At 52.5% G+C, this 22,699-nt stretch overlaps 7 protein-coding genes across 7 annotated transcripts; 5 read left to right on the top strand and 2 right to left on the bottom strand.

Annotated features, from left to right (window-relative positions):
• Positions 1–1,471: 1,471 nt before the first annotated feature.
• Z519_00244 (uncharacterized protein) lies at positions 1,472–3,266 on the top strand (the record flags this gene model as incomplete). The annotated part of the gene is made up of 2 exons (XM_016758003.1): positions 1,472–1,526; positions 1,693–3,266. 2 exons carry the CDS (start codon positions 1,472–1,474, stop codon positions 3,264–3,266), a joined length of 1,629 nt encoding a protein of 542 aa, XP_016625252.1.
• Positions 3,267–3,755: 489 nt separating this feature from the next.
• Z519_00243 (uncharacterized protein) lies at positions 3,756–5,402 on the top strand (the record flags this gene model as incomplete). The annotated part of the gene is made up of 1 exon (XM_016758002.1): positions 3,756–5,402. One exon carries the CDS (start codon positions 3,756–3,758, stop codon positions 5,400–5,402), a length of 1,647 nt encoding a protein of 548 aa, XP_016625251.1.
• A 951-nt stretch (positions 5,403–6,353) lies between these two features.
• On the top strand, positions 6,354–9,896 carry Z519_00242 (uncharacterized protein; the record flags this gene model as incomplete). The annotated part of the gene is made up of 5 exons (XM_016758001.1): positions 6,354–6,536; positions 6,596–6,818; positions 6,875–7,056; positions 7,108–9,617; positions 9,689–9,896. 5 exons carry the CDS (start codon positions 6,354–6,356, stop codon positions 9,894–9,896), a joined length of 3,306 nt encoding a protein of 1,101 aa, XP_016625250.1.
• Positions 9,897–11,101: 1,205 nt separating this feature from the next.
• Z519_00241 (uncharacterized protein) lies at positions 11,102–14,704 on the bottom strand (the record flags this gene model as incomplete). Its single annotated transcript, XM_016758000.1, has 1 exon — positions 11,102–14,704. One exon carries the CDS (start codon positions 14,702–14,704, stop codon positions 11,102–11,104), a length of 3,603 nt encoding a protein of 1,200 aa, XP_016625249.1.
• Positions 14,705–15,447: 743 nt separating this feature from the next.
• Positions 15,448–16,194, top strand: Z519_00240 (uncharacterized protein; the record flags this gene model as incomplete). The annotated part of the gene is made up of 2 exons (XM_016757999.1): positions 15,448–15,472; positions 15,527–16,194. 2 exons carry the CDS (start codon positions 15,448–15,450, stop codon positions 16,192–16,194), a joined length of 693 nt encoding a protein of 230 aa, XP_016625248.1.
• Positions 16,195–18,347: 2,153 nt separating this feature from the next.
• On the top strand, positions 18,348–20,114 carry Z519_00239 (uncharacterized protein; the record flags this gene model as incomplete). Its single annotated transcript, XM_016757998.1, has 2 exons — positions 18,348–19,754; positions 19,836–20,114. 2 exons carry the CDS (start codon positions 18,348–18,350, stop codon positions 20,112–20,114), a joined length of 1,686 nt encoding a protein of 561 aa, XP_016625247.1.
• Positions 20,115–20,539: 425 nt separating this feature from the next.
• On the bottom strand, positions 20,540–22,377 carry Z519_00238 (uncharacterized protein; the record flags this gene model as incomplete). The annotated part of the gene is made up of 5 exons (XM_016757997.1): positions 20,540–21,029; positions 21,092–21,263; positions 21,315–21,482; positions 21,534–22,136; positions 22,200–22,377. The coding sequence occupies 5 exons, from the start codon at positions 22,375–22,377 to the stop codon at positions 20,540–20,542; spliced, it is 1,611 nt and encodes a 536-aa protein (XP_016625246.1).
• Between the last annotated feature and the right edge of the window lie 322 nt (positions 22,378–22,699).

Below are 22,699 nucleotides of genomic sequence, written 5' to 3'. Positions count from 1 at the left end.
GTCTGGACGACATCTTTATAAGTCGACAGGATCATCTGAGGTGGTAGTGGTAGCAGTAGCATTATAGTAGCGTGCCAGGGATAAGGCTCGAGCTGACGGTCTGGGGTGGACAAGTTGGTTTAGGATTCGAGAGCAAAGCGTGGGCTGTCAGTGGTTGTTGATAACAGAGAGTGGGAAGGACAAGGAAGTGGTTGAAGGGGAAGTCGAAGGCGAGCTGTAAGACGGTTCTCTGGCGGCTTGGCGGCAGTTTTCCCAGTTGCCTTGGCCACCCGCCGTCCACGCCGTTCCCGCTGCATATCTCTCAAGCCTCTCTCTGCGCAGCCCTCACCATTGGCCAACCCGTGTCTCATTGCCAGACGGGATATAATATCCTGTCCCGGACGACGATAAGCATGGGTGAAGCATTTTGCGCATTCTTAACTACCCGCCTCCTCCTAGAGATCCGATCGAGAAATGCCTAGGGCGATCCTCGGATAGAGCTCTTGTACGACCATCCTGACCTACAGTACCTGCAAATCAAAGATACCACTGCATCACACGGGACGTACCGCCGTGTTCGCCATCGAGGCCACCTGCTGAGTGTTTGGTCGGGTGCACGGGGCACCCGAGAATCCACCGCTCGAAGCCGTTGCATATTCCAGAAACGCCAAACACCGTTTCCTTCGAAGCGAGATCTGGGTCGAGCACGAGACTGGTGGTGCTGCAGGGCCATGGATGATTTTTCTCCTCCCCTGCAGCCTCGATACGCCACGTGCCCCTGACCATGCTGCTGGTAGCACATTTCCGCTGCAATAGATATGCTGAGATGAATTTGGCAGGTTCATTGAGACCAGCAGGGACTCGTTCATCTGTGGAGGAGGACCGGCAGATGCGTGGGAGCAGCCTAGAGAAGCTGGTCTGATAGGCGAAGCACCGATCCTGGAATCCCTATCTCAGGCACAGTCCCGGTGGCCACAGAGGAGTTGGCTCGTATCTAATGTCGCCCCACGGTTTCCGAACTCAAAATTCCTGCCGTTCTCAGCAGAAATTGTCATCATTTGTCGGCATCTTCCCATCAAGCCATGTGCTGAAACAGGCCATCTTGAGATCAACAGCCTTGCAGATCAAGCCACGCTCCAGCCCTCGGGGGGGGCGGATATGGACATGTGCGTCACTGTTCTCGACCTTTTGAACATTCGATGCATTCGAGATAACAGATTGTGGCTTGCATCGAGCGCACAAATCCATCTCTCCAGACTCGTTGCCTCTTTGCGTTGCTTCGTTTGCTTACGCTAATTCCGCTCCTGTTCATCTGCTGGATGCAAGGTCTGAATGCCGAATACGTGACAGGTATCAGCCATCCAGAAGGACTGAGGTCGGATGGCTGCAATGCAAAAGCAAACAACAACCTCAAACTCCTGAGATGGCCATTTAGACCAATAAAAGCTGTTTAGTTGTCGTCAGCCATTGACAAGAATGCTCCGCCTCGGACATGACCGCTAGCTCAGACCTTGCTGGCGACCCGGACAGCTCAATCTTGACCAAATGTTCGTCTGTTGCTTCTTGGATGAGTGTGGGTTTCAATCATTTCTGCTGCATGGTGAGTCACCTTCCTATTTGGAGGAACCAACACAGAATCATAGCGATGTTGACAGAAGGTGAGCGAACCGAAGTTGATGGCTACCAGGGCAAAGTATTAAAGCTGGAGTACAGGCGTCACATTACTCGGAATCCCCGTGGGGATCTGGGTCGTGTTTGTTTTAATATTATACGCTGTCTCCAGGTCATTTTCGCATACTGTGAAGCTGAGAAAAGTCCCTGGCCCATGGTTGTACGCAGCAACAAGATTCAGACTGGCACTAGATGCCTGGCGGGCGAAATCCATTCATTCTGTGAACAAGCTCCACAAAAAATACGGGCCTGCTGTGCGAATTGGACCAAATGAGGTCTCATTCAACAGTCTGTCTGCGCTGCGGACGATATATGGGGCTGGAAGTGGCTTCGAGCGGACGTCTTTCTACCAGATGTTTGACGTTTACGGCCGACCAAATCTTTTCACTTTCGCCTCTGGAAAACTCCATCGCGAACGAAAGAAACTGATCAGCCACATTTATGCAAATCAGACCGTGCTCGGGCCCAATGCCTCGCAGCTGGTGAAGAGAAAAGTGGCAGAGTATCTGACGCTTCTAGAACGAGAGCCCGCTCTCGGGAGAGAGATCTTTGCAAGTTTACACTATTTCTCCTTCGATGCCATATCCGAATTCGTGTATGGCCCGGATCATAGAGGAACGTCTGCCTTATCAGGATCCAAGCAGTCCCGAGAACTGATCCAAGACATCCTCAACCCAGCGCGGAGGAGATTGGCATGGTTTGCCGTTTACTTTCCTGCTTACACAAAGTGGATCACGACTCGCACAGGTCTCCTGGAGAGAGTGCTGACCTCTATGGGGCTGATGCCCATGCGCAAGCCTTTCACATATTCCGGAATCCGCCAGCATGCGTTGAAGGCGTTCTACAGCTTCAGAAACGCACCAGGTGCCGTTCAAGCAAAATCTGCTGAGAGCACGGTCATTGGCCGCCTATTCAAAGTACGAAATGATGCTGATTTGTCTGACATGGACATTGCATCCGAATGTGCCGACCATCTCCTGGCTGGAATTGATACGACTTCAGACTCGCTCATGTTCATGATCTGGGCACTTTCGCTACCTCACCACGAGAAATACCAGGACAAGCTCAGGGAGGAGCTGTCGCACATCTCCGTTGACAACCAGGGCTCTCCAGAGCCTAAGGACTTGACACAACTTCCTTACCTGAACGCGGTGGTGCGAGAGTCTCTGCGACTGTACGCACCTCTGCCTGCGTTTGAACCGCGATCTTCACCAGTCGACACGGTAATTGACGGCTATGAGATTCCTGCGGGCACAATCGTGGGCATGTCACCGTACTGCCTACATAGGGATGAGAGCGTTTATCCTGACCCGTTGGCCTTCAGGCCGGAAAGGTGGCTCACAGATTCCGGCACCCTGATCCCCGAGTCGGATCTCAGGAATCGATATTTCTGGGCCTTCTCTAGTGGTGCACGGATGTGTATCGGAATGCATCTAGCTAATGCAGAAATGCTCACGCTCCTAGCTGCCTTGTATCGGAAGTACAAGACATCTGCAACACTTCCCGACACGTCGCCTGGTATCACCAGCAGGTTTGAAATTTTCCATGACGAGACTATGCCCAAGATGGTGGAACATGAGTGTCTGATTGACTTCGCGGAGCTGGGGCCCAGGTGATTGGTCGATGGCCGATGGCAGGGAACCGAAGCCCCATCGATCGTTGAAGGCAGAGCAGACTTTCAAGTGCGAGTGAAGTACAAGAGTGGTTACTGTCCTCGATAGCCACCCGACCTTAAAACAATCAATGCTGAGACGCGTACCAGGCCAAATCCCAATACGCATGCATGAAGCCGTACGTATGCAAATCCACACGGCCAGCACCCGCCAATTCAGTGTGTCCCTGAACCCAGGTCACACAAGCGCGAAAATCTGCTGAGAACGACTTAGGTATCTTCGGCTCTTACACGGCAGGTTGGGAGGGTGTGGCAGACAGGCGTCACAAGATTCTTGCGCCAAACATCCTTCTGTGATCAAGGCGTTTGATGATTTAGTCTTAAATACGCTCTCGAAGAATGATTTACTCCCTTACGGAGAACACCTGTTCACACATCACTCAAATGTCTTCTGTCGTCCTAGTAATTGTCAAGGACGCATCCAACCGCGAGCATGTGCGTTACCGAGATCTGGAGCTATCGCGAGTGCGGATGTTTCTACAATCACAAGGCGCTGTGCCAATCTCACCGAAGAGAGCAGACGCCGTGCTTTGCACCTAACATACAATATCCGTTAGACAAATGGCTCAAAGAAACAGCAGTCGCTGTAGAAGCCTCGTACAAGCAGTTCAGACCACGAGCGAAGCCCACTGAACCCCAGGATTGCCCGAATCACCACATTGTCGAGAAGTCTTTCCTCAATCAAATCTGCGAAGACTGTCTGCTGGCAGAACTCAATGGGATGCCGTCTACTCCCGAGAAGGGTACCAGTGCTCAGGATGTCTCTGCTGCCGTCTTGGACAGTGGAGAAGGACTGATTTGGGATAGCGAGGTGAAGATCGAAATCGAGGACCAAAATTCGGGATTCTCAGCCAGTCCAACGGTGCCAGAGGCGTCAGGGCACAACCGGGGCGTACTAGACGAGGACAGGAGGATCCTGGAAAGCCACGCTGAGATCATAATTGAGGACGAAAGACACTGTCTCTCCGCTGAGATTGCGGCTTCTCCAAGGATCATTGCACGTCCCCAGAGTTGTCGCTCACCACACCCAGTAATAGAGACCTCTTCACCAACCAGCCGCCGTGTTGACTTTCGTCAATCAAGTTCAAGCGCTTCCGGATGCAAGAGATACGGGCGCGCTTTTCACAACATCGATGTCACCGGTTTCGATCCGGATAATGATATTGGTGCTGGCCTTGAGCGGTCCCATCGCAACCCCACACCAATATTTTGTGGAAGGTCTCTGATGCGCTCGAATCAACGCAGCGCCCAGGGATGCGGGCTTGATGCAGATATCCGTCCAGTGGCACCCAGGGCAAGAATCGGGATCAAGAGCCTGCCCAAGTTCCAAAGTCTTAAGAGTCTCTCGACATCTTTCCGCATGGCGCCGAGATCGTTGATCGTCGCTTCGAGCTACGGCCATGACTCACCAACGGATTTGCCGTCCTCATCGAGCTCTGCAGGATCTAGCCCAAAGAATGCATTTCGCAATATTTGCCGTTGCAAAGGTTCATCTCCAACAGAAGAAACAAGCACATCTTGGTTTGGGGGGTTGGAGCAACATTCCCACAATGTCCACCACGAGAGCACTCCGATCCCTGAGGTGCAAGATACGGCGGCCATTCTGCCTCGGAAGTCGAGTCTGAAGAATTTCGCCCTGTTTCTCATGGAAGAATTCACATGGACAAAAGGGATAGCGCAGCCATGGTCAGGCAGCCAGCCAAGGAGTCTTATTCCCAGCCCGACTACATCTCGGTTGCGCAATCGCGCTGCGTCTAGTGAAGAGACGAATTCAACCACTTGGGAATCAGTTTCGCGTTCTGACACTGTCTATGAGACTGCTTCTCGGGCCAGCAGCCCGAAGACCAATGGGACGGGAGACTTGGAAGCGGATGAAGGCCTCATGATCCCGAGCATCCCAAAGTCGTCGACTATGAACACCATGCGAGCAATTATTAGTGGATGCATTGATCGAAATTTTGGGCGCGACGACCAAGACAAGACAGTGGTTCGACCGCCAATGTTAGGCAAGGAGGAGGCTGGACGGCAGGGTCGATGGGCAGATGGTACCGATATAGGCCGGACCGATATGTTTGAATAGCCTATACAGGAGGAGTCATCTGACCAGGAGCGTCCTGAAGGAAAGATTCAGGACTGGGTCCATCTAATACTGTCAACCTCGTCAAGGTCGACAGATTTGGGCCGTCCCTACGTCTCAATCAATCCCCAAAGGATTATCCCAGAGTCACATGGAACCCGGCGTTAGAGGTTGGGTGAGCCTGAGCGATCTAGAAGGTTCGAAGCAGGGCGTGTTTGGCTAGGGAGGGTGTCTTGGATCAAGGGCCAGAAAAGGCGAGAGTCACTGTAGCAAGGTGTCAGGAATGTCTGATTGAATGCGGATGTGACTGTTTTCGAGTCCGACCCTTTCATCAAGGCTGATGCATGTGTTTGAGCAAGCATTATTGAAGATTGCTCTGCATCTCCCGGGCAAGATATTGACTGTGGCCTGTAGGTGTAGACAATGACACGAGTCACAGACGTTGCTGGCAAGAGCCGGCAGTCATCCTCGGCCACGCAGACAGACACAGATGATAAGAAATGAAACAAGCGGGCACAAGGGGCAGCCATACGTGGTCAAATAAAATGCGGCGGCACCAGCGGCCACAGACCCAAAAGAGGCCATCACGTGAGGACATCCCACTGTGTACAAGGAAACATTTGGAGTCGGTCGGTGGAGAGCGAGAACCGCAGGCCAAATTTATTGTTGCTGTTCGTGCCCGTCAACCACCCAACCTGCTCTTAATAATATTTCTTCGGTCGACATCAAGAAGCGATCGACTGCTGTCTGACTGCCGCTGTGCCTTTGCTTCCCTATTACTGTTTCGCACGAGCGACCCTCGACCATCTGCCGGCTCTCAATTTCAATCGGAAGTCGATCCACAGAAGATCAACCAACACGCGCAGGCGAGCATTCCAGTCCTTGGTCAACACAGATTATTGTCTCTTACGGCCCTCGTACTCCCGTTGCATGTGCTAGACCACATCGTCCAACATGTCTGTTCTCCCTGCCGAGGTGCAGGGAGCCTTGACCCAGCTTCTGCAAGCCCTCTCTTCCCCAGACAACACTCTCCGCAGTCAAGCCGAAGAGCAACTCAACAATGACTGGACTCCCAATCGCCCCGAGGTGTTGTTGATGGGCTTGGCCGAACAGTTACAAGCTGCGGCAGACTCATCGGTATGTCGAGACTTCAGAAGGCTCCAATCAGGTGGAGGGGGTGCTAAAGATCTCACCAGACACGATCGTTCGCCGCCGTCTTGTTCCGCAAACAAGCCTCCAAACAGCGCAAGATCCCTCCTGGCACTGACTCCAAGGAACTATTTTGGTCTCTCAGCCTGGAAGCCAAAACCGCCATTCGATCAAAGTTGCTGGAAGGTCTCGCAAGAGAGCAGGTCAACCAAGTCAGGAATAAAATCGGAGACGCAATCGCCGAGATCGCACGGCAATATGTGGATGCCGGTAAGGATCGAGTGACTCGTTCTCCCCGACTCTACTCTGGCTGACATTCTTTGGAGGTACGAACGAGACCTGGGTGGAGCTGCTTCACGCGCTCTTTCAAGCGAGCCAGTCGACCGACGCGGGCATGCGTGAGTGCTCATTCAGGATATTCTCCACCACCCCCGGCATTATTGAGAGAGAGCATGAAGGTGCTGTTCAGGAGGTCTTCCTCAAGGGGTTCAAGGACAGCAGCGTAGAGGTAAGAATGCATTACGGTCGAAAGTGGACCACGAATGCTGACTTGGTCCAGGTCCGACTCTCAGCAATCGAAGCATTTGCCTCGTTCTTTCACTCGGTCAGCAAAAAGACACAGCCGAAGTACTATCCTTTAATACCCGAAATTCTCAACATTCTACCGCCTCTCAAAGAAGCTGGAGATACGGATAATCTATCAAAGGCATTTGTCTCGCTGATTGAACTCGCCGAAATATGCCCGAAAATGTTCAAAGGCCTCTTCAACAATCTTGTCAAGTTCAGCATTTCAGTCATCCAAGAGAAAGAGCTGGGGGATCAGACTCGACAAAACGCTTTGGAGCTTATGGCTACCTTCGCCGAATGGGCGCCTGCCATGTGCAAGAAAGACGAATCCTATGTGAATGATATGGTAACGCAATGTCTTAGCCTGATGACTGACATTGGAATTGATGATGATGACGCCTCAGAGTGGAACGCGACCGAGGATCTTGACAATGAAGAAAACGACATGAACCATGTCGCGGGTGAGCAGTGTATGGACCGCTTGGCCAACAAGCTGGGAGGACAAGTGATGCTTCCTGCAACCTTCACGTGGCTACCGAGAATGATGCATTCTGCCTCCTGGAGAGATCGGCACGCGGCTCTGATGGCTATCTCTGCAATTTCCGAGGGATGTCGAGACCTCATGATCGGCGAACTAGACAAGGTTCTCGAACTGGTGGTGCCATCCTTGAGAGATCCTCATCCACGAGTCAGATTTGCCGGGTGCAATGCTCTTGGCCAGATGAGCACCGATTTTGCCGGGCCCATGCAAGAGAAGTACCATCAAGTGGTGCTGACAAACATCATCCCCGTCCTCGAAGCGCCCGAGCCACGAGTACAAGCACATGCCGCCGCGGCACTGGTCAACTTCTGCGAAGAGGCAGAGAAGTCGATCCTGGAACCGTACTTGGATCAATTACTTGGCCACCTCCTGCAACTCCTGCAGTCTCCCAAACGGTACGTGCAGGAACAAGCACTATCAACGATTGCAACCATCGCCGACTCTGCCGAGGGCGCCTTTATTCGCTACTATGACACCTTGATGCCTCTTCTCTTCAACGTTCTGCGGGCCGAACAATCCAAAGAGTATCGATTACTGCGTGCTAAGGCCATGGAGTGCGCGACGCTCATCGCCTTGGCCGTGGGCAAGGAAAAAATGGGCCAAGACGGCATTACGCTCGTTCAGATTCTTGGTAACATCCAGCAAAACATCACAGATGACGATGACCCACAATCACAATATCTGCTGCACTGCTGGGGACGAATGTGTAGAGTTTTAGGCTCTGATTTCGTCCCTTATCTCCCTGGAGTCATGCCCCCCTTATTGGAGCTTGCGGCAGCCAAAGCAGACATCCAGCTGATAGACAACGAAGACGACGTGCTGGAAGAGGAGGGCTGGGAGTTGGTCCCTTTGAAGGGAAAGGTCATCGGGATCAAGACATCAACGCTTGAGGATAAACACACGGCGATTGAACTTATCACGATCTACGCTCAAATTCTGGAAGCAGACTTCGAGCCTTACGTGGCCGACATCACAGAACGAATCGCTCTGCCTGGATTGTCGTTCTTCTTCCACGATCCCGTACGGGTAGCTTCCGCCAAACTAATTCCTCAATTACTCAACTCGATCAAGAAGCGATACGGCGAGCAATCGCCACAATTGAACGAAATCTGGACGAAATGTTCTGAAAAGGAGATCGAAATCCTCAGCGCCGAGCCTTCAATTGACACACTAGCGGAAATGTTCCAGTGCTTCTACGAGAGTGTCGAAGTGGTAGGCAAGGGCTGCCTGACCCAACAGCACATGGAGCTCTTTGTGCAATCGGTCAAGTCGACGCTGGAAGAGTTCCAGAAACGTGTTCAAGAGCGTGCCGAAGAGAAGGCTGAATCCGCTGCTGCCAACCAAGGCCCGGATGCCGACGAGGAAGATTCCTTGTCTGTACAATACGCCATTGAAGACGACCAGACTCTCCTATCAGACATGAACAAAGCATTCCACACCATATTCAAGAACATGGGGGTTGCATTCCTCCCAACGTGGCAGCAACTCATGCCCTTTTATGACGCGTTTGTCACAAGCGCGGACCCTATGCAGCGACAGTGGGCAATCTGCATCTTTGACGACGTCTTGGAATTCTGCGGGCCACAGTCCTGGCAGTATTCCGACCACATAATCCAACCGCTCATCAATGGGATGAGGGACGAAAATGCGAATAATCGACAAGCAGCCGCATATGGCGTGGGGATTGCAGGACAAAAGGGCGGAGAACAATGGAGTGACTTCGTGGCTGCGAGTATTGACACTCTTTTGCAAATCACGCGTGTCCCTAACGCACGAAGTGACGACGACGTCTTTGCCACGGAGAATGCGTGTGCTGCGGTCGCGAAGATTTTGCATTTCAACGCTGGCAAGGTGGTCAATCCACAGTCGGTGGTGGAACAGTGGCTCGACACGCTGCCCGTGGTAAATGACGAAGAAGCGGCACCGTATGCGTACAGTTTTGTTGCGCAGTTGATTGATCAGTAAGTCGAATATCCCTGCCATGGCCTCGACCGAATTTCCCCTCTTCGTGTCACTAACGGTCCCTTTGCAGGCAAAACCCAGCGGTGTTTGCGAAGGCGGCCCAAGTCTTCCACCACATTGCGCTGGCTCTGGAAGCGGAAATGATCCAAGGTGCGACGGCGAAGAAGATCGTTGAGAGTGCAAAGGTGCTGGTTGGCAAGACGGGTATCAATGCCGAGCAGGTTCTGCAGGGCCTAAGCGAAGATGGACAGAGGACCGTGAGGAGTTATTTTGCCTAATACCCCAGTCTGGCCTGGGAGAGAGGTGAGAAGGGATTGGACAGAGTGCTGCAGAGAGGCAAGGAGAGGATCCCTAGGCAAGGTGGGTGAGAAGAGAGGAGGAGGCCGACGGGGACTGAAAAGGCAGGACGAAGAATGAAACGTAATCTCTCTTCTTTCTGGCTTAGGATGTTATTCGAAGAGGATGATCAGATCGAGTTGGTTGGGGTCCTCTTGTCCTTTTTTCCCCTTTGTTCCACTTCATGACGATACTACTCCAGACGAGCGAGAAGAGCCTCTTCAACACGAACAAGCTTAGCCAGGTCAAGCCAAACTGGGGGATTTTTGAATCAAGCTCGATACAATCAATAGACCATCAGACCGGATCAAATTGCTTCAGTTCAGTTCAGATCAACCAAGTCAAGCCAGTCTGGATCAGCGACGCGAAATATCATTAACGGGACTAAATTGCGTTGCATTGCGAGGCTGGACCATTGACAGTATCGCACCACTATTTATGTACTGCTTTACCATCTCTAGCGCCATCAGAGATTCAGAATTATATCCAGATTCCATTCCCTTCCATTCCACTCCCTCCTCTCTCACTCTCTCGCTCGCCGGTGGTCTAGAAACATTGCAGAAGATGTTAATGGCCTTTGTCGTATGGATGAAAAGGGGGTGGAGGAAAAGTGCCAAGCTTGACCCTGTCATAGGGGAGGGATAGAGCCCGGGCAAGTTAGATAAACAAAAATATGGATGGCTGGAATGGGGGGATGGATGGATAGATGGATAGGTAAAAATAGGCAAATATAGGTATGGTCGGTATATACAAGAAACTCCATTCACCTCTTTTGACCTTTCTTTCTTCAGTCCTCACTCGTCATCGTCCGTCAGGGAAAAACTCCTGTCCTTTCCTTGGCTTCGATTTTCGTCCCCTATGCCTACTCGTACCAAACAGACGATCAAAATTGCCCCCCAAGTCCAAGCCATGGTCAGCAAGGAAAAAAACCACACATCTCTCCTCTCTCGTCCCGTTTCCCGCCCAAGCCTGCCTGGGTATAGTAAAAAGGCGTCAACATATCGATCAAACCAGGAGGATGCATAATCGCCTCCTCGCCTCCCACTCGTCATTCTATACCCAAATAGCACGCAATGCGCCATGCGACTATGCACGGCAACCAACATCTTGGTTTCATGACCAATTCAAACCCGCCCGGTCATGCAAATCATAAGCTTTCAGGGCTCATCATGCTCGCGTCGCCATCACCAATAACCCCGTTGACCTTTTCAATGCCATTCACTTGGGTCAGCTCTCCATTGACGCCGTCCACCATATCCAAAGTATCCACAGCTGGCGGTGGTCCGTTGTCGTCTTGGTTCTTATCCTTCTCCGAAACCTTATGAACTTCGGTCGTCGAAGTCTTTGCTTTCAGTACAGGTTTCTGTTTCTTCTCGGGACTTCCATCTCCACCAGGACCCGGCGTTGATGGAGATGCGTTGCCCACACCATTGACCATCGGACTTTCGTCGGCCACACCGTTGACGACCACCGACTTCCTCTTCCCTTTGTCCCCGGGCGTGGTACTTCCGGCTGCGGCCGCAGCAGCCTTCGCGGCATTTGCGGCACTCTTGTTAGCCGCGGCCTTCTTCTGGGGGCTGGCATTACTCTTCAGCGTGCCCTCCCCAATCTTCCCTGAAGCAGGAATTCTCGCTCTTCCATGGCCGGGCCTCTGCTTCGGCGGCAATTCCAGATCCTCGGTGAGGGGACGTTCACCATTGTCGCGCAGGCGTTTCATGAACCAATCTCTGATAAGACCAATTTGGTCCTCTACATTTTCGACCGTAATCTTGGGCCATCGGGGTGGTTCACTGAACATCTTCTCTGCCAAATCTGCCGAGACATCCTGTTGATTGCTGAGGCCAAGACGATTCTGAAGAATGTGGAATGGTACTGTCAGACTGGCCATTCCGAACTCCTTATCAAGACCAAGCTCGCGGAAGCCGAAGAAGTCTTCATCGAGGTCGCCTGCGAAGTCTCCGCCCACGTACTGCTCTCCACCGTCTGCAAAAGATCCCTGTCCATGGGCCGTTTCGTCTGTCAAAGCTGGTCTAAGAAGATCGGCGAGATGCCCCTTCATCCGCTCGTGCATCATAGTGAGCTTACTGGCCGTCCGATCGATATCTTCTCGCGCGTACACGTCGAGGTCGTTTAGCGACATGCCGCCAGTGTGCAGAGTGTGCAGGATCGCCTCTTCCGTCGTATGCGGAGACTTGTACACCGTTTCGGTTTTCTCACCCTGAGCGACGGGGACCGTGGTCAGCACGGGAATCTTGTAGTCTTCTCTGTAGTTCACCAGTGTCGTGCACAATCGCTGAAAGAAATCTGCTGCCAAGTCCGTCATCGCATCTATCGCCGAAGGTTGAAACTCCTCAAACCCTGCGTGAAAGAAAATTTCCCCTATCGACCTTTGAAAGGCCGCCTTGCAGACCCACGGAGCCATGACAGGACCATCGTCTGACATGACATGGTTGGGGATGTCTGCTTCGACGAATGGTTCCGGTTGGTATTTCTGAAACTGGTTTTGATAGGTCTGCGACTGTAGTTGCATCTGCTTGACAACGCTGATTTTCGAGACCACCTTCCGTGTGTCTTGCATTTGGCGCATGTTGGCCTCGATTGCTTTTGCTAGCTTCCCCCGGGGAGCGACAAACTGACCCGGAGGATAGAGTCGGAGAAACTCCTCAGCATGTTCAATGGCATGTCCTTCAGAGTCTTGTTCCCATCTCAGCCGGGGGTTGATGTCCGGTATGGCAGCGAGCGAATCGTAATAATCAGGAAGCATGGTCTCCTCCTCGACTTCCATTCCCTCAGCAAGGGTTTGACCATGGATTTCAACACTATTCTCCCTTTCAGATGTCTCTGCCCCAAGCTCTGCAACGTCTTTGCCTGCAGTTTCTCGTTGGATGCGCAGCCATCGACGCATACCGGCCTTGCTCCGCAGTAATGCTGTTTCCTCAGCGTTCAATTTGTCTCCACGGAAGAGCTTGTGCCGCGCCGCAGCGAGCATTGCCCGATCCTTTTTGGTCTTTTGTTTCCAGAGCTTATATTCCTCATCTTCATACTCAGGTATTGGCGCCTGTGAAGGCAGTGCGGGGAGATCTAAATCCATTGCTTCACTTCCGCCCCCTGCAACGCTGCCCGCGCCAGGAGCGCCAACCGGTGTCAAAACTCCTGGGGGTGGCGTCGAGTGACCTTGACTTCCGTCCACCTCAGACTCTGCTCGGATGCCATTTTGGACGGAACTCAATGATTGCAACACAGGCTTGGTCTCTGGTATAGGAGTCGTTTCCGGCGGGGCCTTTCGGGCTGCTGCTCCGCCTTTCTTTGCACTTTTCTTGGGAGCCTTACGGCCTCGTGAGGACATTATTGGTTCGTCGTCACTCTCTTCAACACCATCGTCAAGTTCACCTTGTTGCCGTCTCTCTTCAGCCTCGACTTCAGCACGATCTCTGATGACGATATCCGGAATCAGAGGCACAAGCTTGTCCGTCTCCTTCTGCATGAAGAGAGCGTGCTTTCGAAAGAGATGGTCAGGACTGGTGTTGAACTTGAGGCAGTTCTTCCAAATCTGGTTGAGATCATCGACAAATTCCTTCTTGGACTTGTAAGCGAATTGCTTGAGTTTCTTGGTCATGGTACCGAGATCCATGGGATGCTTGATAACGACATAATAATCAGGTGCGTCCTTCTTTTTGACGGGGTTGAGGAACGGAGTCGAGTGCTCTGTGTGCGCTTTCAACTCGGTCAAGACTTTCTCCGCTGCCTCGTAGAGTTCCTCCTGACCGACCTTGTCCTCGCTTGCCCATTTGCTTCGGTTCTTGCGGACCTCACTCATCAAAGCGCGAAGCTCCGATTCGGTTGCATGAACTAGATTACGATGTTCATCCAAACGGGCAATGAGATTCTTAAGCGTCAGACTGGATGCACCGAGATTGGCCTTGCTTAGACTGCCTTGTTGCATAGCGGCGTTCTGCCGGTTAGCATGACCTTCTGCTTCAGCTTCAGCTCGGCGCTCTGCCTCGTCAAGACGTTGTTGATCCAGCATGGCGTCTCGGTCATTTTCTAGCGTGAAAAACATTGTTCGCGACAGGGTTTTGACAGTCTCAATTTCCTTGCGCTTGGCCTCTTCCAGCTTCTTGCGAGCGTCCTCTGCAACTTCCTTCTGTTTGGCGTGGCCCGTCTTGAGAGCGGTCTTCACCGAATCGGAGGGTATACTCGGGGGCGGGGCGGGCCTCGGGGTCGGCGACGAGGTGGCATCGGCGACGATGTGCACCTTATTTGGGCTCTCCTTGACGGAGGGTGCGTTCGCCGCATCGGCATCGGGTTGCTCGTCGTCGTCATCGTCGTCATAATCGTCGTAGTCGTCGTCTTCCAACTTGCGCTTTTTTGATATAGGAGCAGGGGGCGGAGCGGACGGGGCAGCAGCGTCGGGGGCGGGTTGATGGAAGGGGGCAGCGGCGAGAACGCGCCTCTGAGGAATTACAACTTGTCCGACATCATTGAACAATGTTGCAAGTCTGCTCTCGGCGTCTTGGAAGAGTGCGCGGAACCGGACAATCTGGGGATCTTCCTCGATGCTGGGCTCTGGTTCCGCAGCTTGGCCGGACTGGGAACCGCTCCCCAGACTGCGCAATTTGAAAGAACTGGGCGTGTGAGGGCGGGAGGGGGCGCGGAGCAGGCCATTTAAAGTATCTCTGTGTAGAGAATGTAGAAGAGGTTCATCGTCTGGTGGTTTCTGACTGTTTGGGGGCGGCCATGATAGGGACATGACCGTGCCAACCCCGACTGCGGCGAGGCGAGGGGCGTAACTCCTCCAGTTTGAAAGGGAAGCCTCAGCGCCGACGAGGGAATCGCGGGAAGATACCCAAAATCGAACAGACGGTAGATGGCTGGGTGTAGGTGTTCGCGAACATCGAATGAGAAGGATATCTGCCGAATGCGTGGTGCGGGTGATAAAAAACTTGGTCGACTGTTGATGCGATTACGCAGAGGCGAGGCTTGAGGTTGAAAGAAACGTTACAAACTGTGGTTGGGATTGAGCGAGGCAGCGGAGGCCTAGTGAGTTAGGTACCTGGTGAGGAGTAGGGGAGTGAGCCCTTAGTGATTGCCGCCTGCCGAGCCCAGCGACCACTAAGCCTAGCCGCCAACCGCCTAAACTCCCCATTGATGCTGCTTCTCCAACTCCCAGGCGGCATCACCGCCTGCTGGTCTATTCCTCCCTGGTATATTGCCGGCCACCTTTAGGCACTCACTCAATTCACTCCATACTGCTCTCGTCTCCAACTGCAGCGCGCAACCTCCATTGCCTCTACCACTATCAGTATTTGTCTATCGTATTCTGCCATGCCTCAGTCTGTTTAAAGCTGGCATTCTGCCAGTCGAGTCCAACAACCCGCAGTGACCCGACATCGCATCCCTCGAGAAAACCCATACGAGTACCTGGGCTCGTTCGGTATCCCTCCTTGGTCTTCTGAGCGGCAAACTGCCGACATCGACACCATACCAACAACAATGCGAATCCGCTTCCCTTTCGCAAGTATGGCGGCCCCGACCTCCCCTTGCCTTTGCTTGATACTGACGAGTCCTCTAGTATCCTTTGTCATTCTCCTGATCTTCTCCTCCAGTCTAGGCCTGCTGCCACACTCCTCTCTCCCGTCGACACCGGCAGCAGCGCAGCCCTACATCCCTTCGCAATCCGACAAAGCGCTACACTTCATATGCTTCTTCCTCCTCACTGCGACATTTTACTTCATCCTTGACACCTCTCGGCGACGGGTGATTCACCTGACCTTGATCGTATGCACATTGCTCTTGGGAGTAGGCAGCGAAATTGCACAGGGACTCTTGCCTAACGACCGCGAGTTTGACCCTTGGGATGTCCTTGCAAATGTCGTGGGAAGCCTGGCAGCATTGGGGTTGGCGAGCGCATATCATCGCCGGGCCGCCGAGCGGAGGAGACGAGCAAAGTACTCGGCCCTGACGGGTGACGGATTAGAGGGTGAAGACCTCGAGCTCGGCGAGGGCGCAAATGGTATTCTACGCTCATCCGATGCAGACGGTGAGGGAGGTCAGGAGTCAGGTGTCGCCCCGGCACGGAGCGTGGAGGAAGAGCTGGACAATTGGGACGAAAACGCCCCGGACGACGCCTGGGACGAAGACGACGATACAACTGCAACTAGTGGACAAAATACGAAAGTGACGCCGTCGACGAGCTCGGTTGGAAGTGAGGAACCGCCCAAGAAAGTCGCGGTAGACTGACGAGGAAAGACTCTGGACGGGGTTTGGTGTTTGGTCACGGCAGAATGAGATGTGTCGGACCACATGAACATGCAGCGAATTGAATCGATCCGGATTGAGATATCCACGGAATGTACGACTATTCCCCTCCCATGTTCCGCCTTGAGGGATAGCAATGAGTTAGGCCAGGTCAGATATACTAATGATGAGAATCGAACGAAAAGCGTCTCACGATTTCATGATGTATGTATTGCATCGTTTCTCACTGATTTGTATTGGGAGCGGAGCAGATCACTTCCTGGCGTCAGACGTGCTGCCTTGCTTCGTTTCTGTTTCCTTCGTTGCCTCTGCCAGTACTGTCTTGCGTGATATGGCTATCAAGGGCCCTGCAATAGCCCTCTTTGCTCTATTGATTTCTGGTCATAATCGTAATCCTCCTTTCCGGGCGCCTTCTCGTTCTCGTTCCGCCTCAGGTGTTCAGGTCTCCGTTGACACCGATGATCCTCCGTCCTGAGATTTCACAACCAACCCCCTCCCATGCCAATTGTTCATTTACTGCTTGGACCTCATGTGATTCGGCCTAGCGGAAACAGCTAAACCTCCCACAGCTGAAGCGGAAAGGATTTCTCCTGACCCCGTGACGGTCAACAGTAACTCCTCCGCCGGCGTGGCGACCGCCCCAATTTCTGGCTTGTGGTTAGCAACATTGTCCTGGTGGAGGAGGGTGGGCTGGATGAGGTTGAATTCATTTGATGCTGGTGTGGCGGGTTCGACTTACTTGGTGTAGAGGAAGGGCATGTTGATTGATCTTTTGCCAGTATGCTTTGACGCCGGGAAAAGGGTGAGGTTGTTGAAGCGGCGAGGTCTGCAATTTCCAGGACTTGTGTGCTTGTAGATGGGCGGTGGTACGAACTAATCACGAAGAGCAAGTGGTAATGTCAGCACGAGGCGGATGTACAGAGAGTGTCCAGTCAAGGATAGAAGAAGCTGGTCTGATCGTGAGAGAGTAGAGGTTGGAAACTTCAACTGTTGCAGAAAGGAGGAAACTGTGGTCACTATAAGGGTTGAGAGAGCTCTTGGGATGACGCTCTTCAACAACCAAGCGACTGGCAAAGGTTTGTTTTGCCAAGGACATCAAGAGTTCTTGTACGGAGGAAAATCAGGCTTTTGGCCTCGAGATCTCGCCGTGGATTGAAATGAAGTTGAACAAGAATCTGCCAGTCACCAAGCCACCAAAACCTGAAGATGCAATGACGTAAAACGGCATCCAATGTCTCAGCCTCGCAGCCCCTCAGCCTCGTCTCTCACGTGACTACTCCCTCTCCCTGCTCACCGCTGACAACTGCAATGTTAACGACCTCCATCTTCACACAGAACCAAACCGCCGTGGTGGGCCCCTTAAGCATTCAATTCTTTAAGCGTGATCCGCCTAACATGGTGAGACCCAGAAATGGAGAGCCTTGAATAGCTAACACTTTGGCCAGGGACCCAGCTACTCGAAACGCGCTTCTCCTGGATCGCGCTGAGGCTCCGCTACAAGATACAAGATGTCAGGCCACTTCCGGTCTCTTGTGCCGCGGATCTGTGTCAAATGGCTTCTTTTCCGCTGCTACACCCGCTCTGCTCTATTGCTTGTTTCTGCCGATGCTCTCACCACCATTCCAGTTGCTCAGTCCACCTCCACCCCCGTCCCCAACCCCCCGTCTCAGACCCATCCCTGAACGTGTATCAGATCGTCGTCGCTTGGCCAGAGGCAAGAACTTCATATGTCGCCATGACCCCTTATCACACCACTCTTGCTGCTTGTTCCCAGACCCAGCAACCAGCAAATATCCTTATAGCCTTGTTGCCCTATCTGCCAATATGGATATTGGTCAAGCCGCAGGCTCGGTCTGTATTCTCCCTCTACGCACCATCAACTTCGCACGCTCCTGCGCAGAATCTAATACGCCGCTGGTTCGGCCCTTGCCATTCCGTATCATTCTTTTAAAGCTCCAATTTGTAACGCAGAATCCAACAAACAGCCAAGACTACCGCTGGCTCGGGTTCATAGCTGTCTTCAAGGCGTCGCCAACTTGCCACGCCAGGATCCGTCAAGTCTCTCCAGGACCTTACTGAGAAGATCAAACAATATTTAGCGACGTTGAAATCCATCTTTCTCGTGGTTCTCAATCATGTCGGAACGAACGAGGTCAACCCCATTGATGAGGATGCTACTCTCAGGAGAGGTCAGCGGAGAGGAACCTAGAGATTTGTCCCCCAAAGAGAGGTTCAACAGATGGATGGTCAACGAAGGATCCAGACGTCTATTTGTCGGCGTCTTTATCCTCGTGCACTGCATGTTGTACGGCTTTGGCTTCATGAACTATACACTGAAGGACAACCTCACCAAAGCCCGCGCCACCTATGGCTACGGCTATCCCATTGCTCGATCGGCGGCCCTCGTCCTCCACTTCGATGTTGCCTGCATCCTCCTGCCTGTCTGCCGAACTCTCATCTCCCTCGTTCGACAAACTCCCCTGAACGGAATTATTCCCTTTGACAAAAACATTACGTTTCACAAACTCGTGGGATATTCAATTGTTTTCTTCACATGGGTTCACACCATCGCTCATTTACACAACGTCGCTCAGCTCTCTGCGAAAGGCCATGGAGGCTTCATCGGCTTCGTCAAGCTCAACTTCCTCACGGGCCCCGGCTGGACCGGCTACGTTTTGACAATCTCAGTCATGGCCATGTTTTTCACCGCGCTGGAGAAGCCTCGGCGGGCTAACTACGAACGTTTCTGGAATACTCACCATCTCTTTGTCATCTTCTTCATCATGTGGTCTATCCACGGAGCTTTCTGCATGATCCCAGCGGATAACAAGCCCTTCTGTTTTGGCAATGGTTCGTTCTATCTATATTGGATGATAGGTGGCTTCACCTATCTTGTGGAGCGTATCCTGCGCGAAATCCGTGGCTATCAAAAGACTTATATAACCAAGGTGATTGAGCATCCCTCGAACGTGGTTGAGATCCGAATCAAGAAGGAGCACACCAAAACCCGCGCAGGCCAGTACATTTTCCTCTGTTGCCCAGAGATCTCACTCTGGCAATACCACCCGTTTACCCTTACCTCTGCGCCTGAAGAAGACTACCTCTCAGTGCATATCCGCATGGTTGGTGACTTCACTAAAGCCCTCGGGAAAGTCCTCGGGTGCCAGGGCCTGAAAAGTATCGATGACAAGAAAGCCAATCGATCTGAAGTTATGTCTACAATCTACGAAAGCGACACAAAGCTCACCAAAATCCTTCCGCGGCTGTACATTGACGGGCCCTTTGGCTCTGCCTCGGAAGATGTCTTCAAGTTCGAGACAGTGCTTCTGATCGGCGCGGGCATCGGCGTGACGCCATTTGCCTCGATCCTGAAGTCTATCTGGTACCGCATGAGAGACATGAGGTCCGATGCTCCAAAGACACGATTGCGGAAGGTGTATTTTTTCTGGGTATGCCGAGATTTTGGGTCACTTGAGTGGTTCAAATCTTTGCTCACAGCCATCGAGAGCGAGGATAAGAGCCATGCTATTGAAATTCATGCGGTATGTTTTTTCCCTCCCGACTGTCTCCGTTTCCTTTTTCCTCCCTTGAGTCCTTTAGCTAACACGTCTGCAAATAAATAGTACTTGACGGCTAAAATCACAGCTGCTCAGGCGTCCAACATCGTCCTCAATTCCGGGGACACCGATGCTATCACGGGTCTTCGCACACCAACGAACTACGGCCGTCCAAACTGGGACATGGTCTTTCGGGCCATCCGGAAGATCCATTGGCCGGGCGAGTGTGGTGTGTTCTTTTGCGGGCCCAAGGGTCTGGGAGCTGAGCTGCACATCAAATGCAACATGTATACAGACCCTGGGGATAAAGGATACAGTTTTGTTTGGGGAAAGGAGAATTTTTAAAGACGTTCAGTGAAAAGATGGAAGGAGAGAGGGCTATAGGAACAACAAGGCGCCCCGAGGACGTGAGGAATTCAGATTCATCTCATTTCCGCCTCGGTCATTCCTCCCTTTCTCTCTGTGTGTGGTGGTAGCCTCGTCTACAATAACCTCAAGAACCTCGAGCGTATCCATATCCCACCGTTGCTGCTACGCTGTAGCCTCAATCCCCCTCTCAAAGGCGATGGTGACGGCGATACCAATCAGATCAGATTCAGATAGCTCATTTCATCAAGCATTATTTCATTTTTCATACGGCATATACACAATGCTCCAGTGCTCCCGTGCTCCATTTGTCGTTGGTCACCATACCACACCACATTACACGAGCCACACCTGATGGGTAGATATTCTTGCACAGAAAACAATTGCAGTCATACGGCGGTCATCTATCTATCCTGCCTGTCTGCTCGGCTCAAACTCCTCAGCACGGCGCCCAGATCTTTCGGTGGGCTAGTACTGCTGCTACCACTACCACTGCCCGACCCTGACGCTGTTCCTATTCCTAGGGCCCTTCGTTTCCCTTCTCTCTCGCGCTGCGTCAATTTCTCCGCGCAGATGGCTAATACCCTGCCGGCCACTTCGTCCGCCGCAGTGCGGTATTGCGCTATCGTGTGGATTCCATCCGCAAACATGTCGACCGTCGGACCTATTGATTCCAAAACCCCGCCTAGGCGCCGTGATATTTGGTCCGAGGTCGTTAGGGAGTTGTTGTTTGAAGCTATTACTGAGTCAAGTGCCGCTACGTCCGTGTCGGAGAGAAGCGATCTATCCAGTTCGTTTGCTTTCGACGGACTCGTCGGAACATCGAGGTCATGCAAGCTGGGCACGTTTGGTGGGCGCAGCAAATTCTCCAATGCCTCTTTTTCGAGCCGCAGACTGTCATTCATTACCGTCAGCCATGTTCCTGTCAACGTTTTGTCAGCCTTTCAAAGTCTTACCATTTAATTTGCTCCTCCAACTCGACAATCTTTCCAATGTTCTGCGTGTTCTTGGGGTTCGGCCTCTCTGGAAGTGGTTCCTTTGGCACGGGAACTTCTTCGCGGCCAAACCAGTCCGATAGATCAGATCTGTTGGCCAGCTCTTTCAACAACTCTTCTTCGATCACTCGAGCTAGCAGAAGACTTAGCATACCATTGGGCCCTGGAGACTCTGTTCACAAACCTGCTTGTCGTGCGCTGGCTTCTCCAAACCCAGTCCCTAATGGTTTTTCATCAAGAGCACGCTCGGCACACCAAATGAGAAGCTGTTTCATCCGCCTTGGTTCCGGAAGACCCTCGCTTTCAATGTGCTTGTAATAGTCCGACACGTCCAGTTCTGGGTGGGGCAAGGCTTGACGGAGGATTAGTGAACTGTAACCGAATTCATGCACCGGGTTCTCACCACTGGAATTTCCTGATTCAATGAGCGAGCTGGCCCTTCGCCCGCGCATACCCAAACTGCTCCTCCTTTCACCCCTGCCGGCCTTTCCTTCACGCATGGCCTTGTTCCGTTTCATGACCGGTGTATCCGCAAAAGGCAGCGCGATCTTCGTTGAAGCGTGGTTTTCTTGCAGAGTAGGGACAATTTCCTCCTGTTGATTGTTTTCGGCTTTCTCAGCAGGTGGCTCGTCCGCTTTCTTTTTAGGTGACGCTTTGGGAGCCGCTTCAGCATGGTGTTCACGCTTCTTCAGTTCCTCCGTGCGCACGCTTTTCTTGACAGGACTTCCTTTTCGCTCTTCGTTATCCTTTGATAGACGTTTTGAGCGACGCGGCGGAGGATCTTCGTTCGGATTGGGCGTGGGAAATGACGTTCTATTCCTCCGCTGTTTGGGCTTCCTCCCTGTCTCTTCATTCTTCGGCATTTCGGTCCTGTTACTCGTCGCCTGAGGTTTTGGCGCGTCGTTTTGAGCTGTTAAGGCACCACTCTCTTTCTCCGCCAGTCTCGCTTGAGGTTCCTTCTTTTTGACGCGTTTGAATTGGAACCCATCGTCCTCCTCGTCGTAATCTAAGAGCGAGTGTAAGTCGTCCTGTTTGCATTTGGCCCCTAGGCCTCTTGATAAAGACCTACCCATCTTTCTTTTCTTCTCATTGGAGAGTCTGGCTGCTTGCGCAGTTGCAGGATCCGAAGCGCCGACTGTTGTCTTCGCATTTCCGTTGCTTTGTTCATAGGTTGCATACAATGTCGCGTCAGCTTTCTCTTGAATTCGCGCGCTTAACCTTCGAGTCGGCCTTTGGACGGTTGACATTGGCAGAGGGTGCAGCGGAGGACGCGCAATTAGCATTGTCATTTGAGCGTTGGTGGTGAGCGAGGAGAGCAGGATCCCGCGTTTGTGAGTGGAATCGGTCGCATGCGCACGCACGGAGTTGGCCTGTGTGTTAAAAGGTGTGAAATTTCATTATAACGATATCTCTGCTAAAGAGGGGTCGGATCGCGGCGCATTCGCAGAGGGAGGAGGCGTGGGAATTGGCGTCGAGCTGTGGTTGAAGCTGGTGTCCAGCGCTGGAACCACTTGCATCGCGGGCCTGTTGGATTGTTTACAGGTCGACGCCGAGCCCGCCAATCACAGG

The sequence above is a fragment of the Cladophialophora bantiana genome, assembly GCF_000835475.1.
Source record: "Cladophialophora bantiana CBS 173.52 unplaced genomic scaffold supercont1.1, whole genome shotgun sequence".
Taxonomy (NCBI): Eukaryota; Fungi; Ascomycota; class Eurotiomycetes; order Chaetothyriales; family Herpotrichiellaceae; genus Cladophialophora; species Cladophialophora bantiana.
The sequence above is the reverse complement of the archived record's forward strand: the minus strand, read 5'-3'. Positions and strand labels throughout refer to the sequence as shown.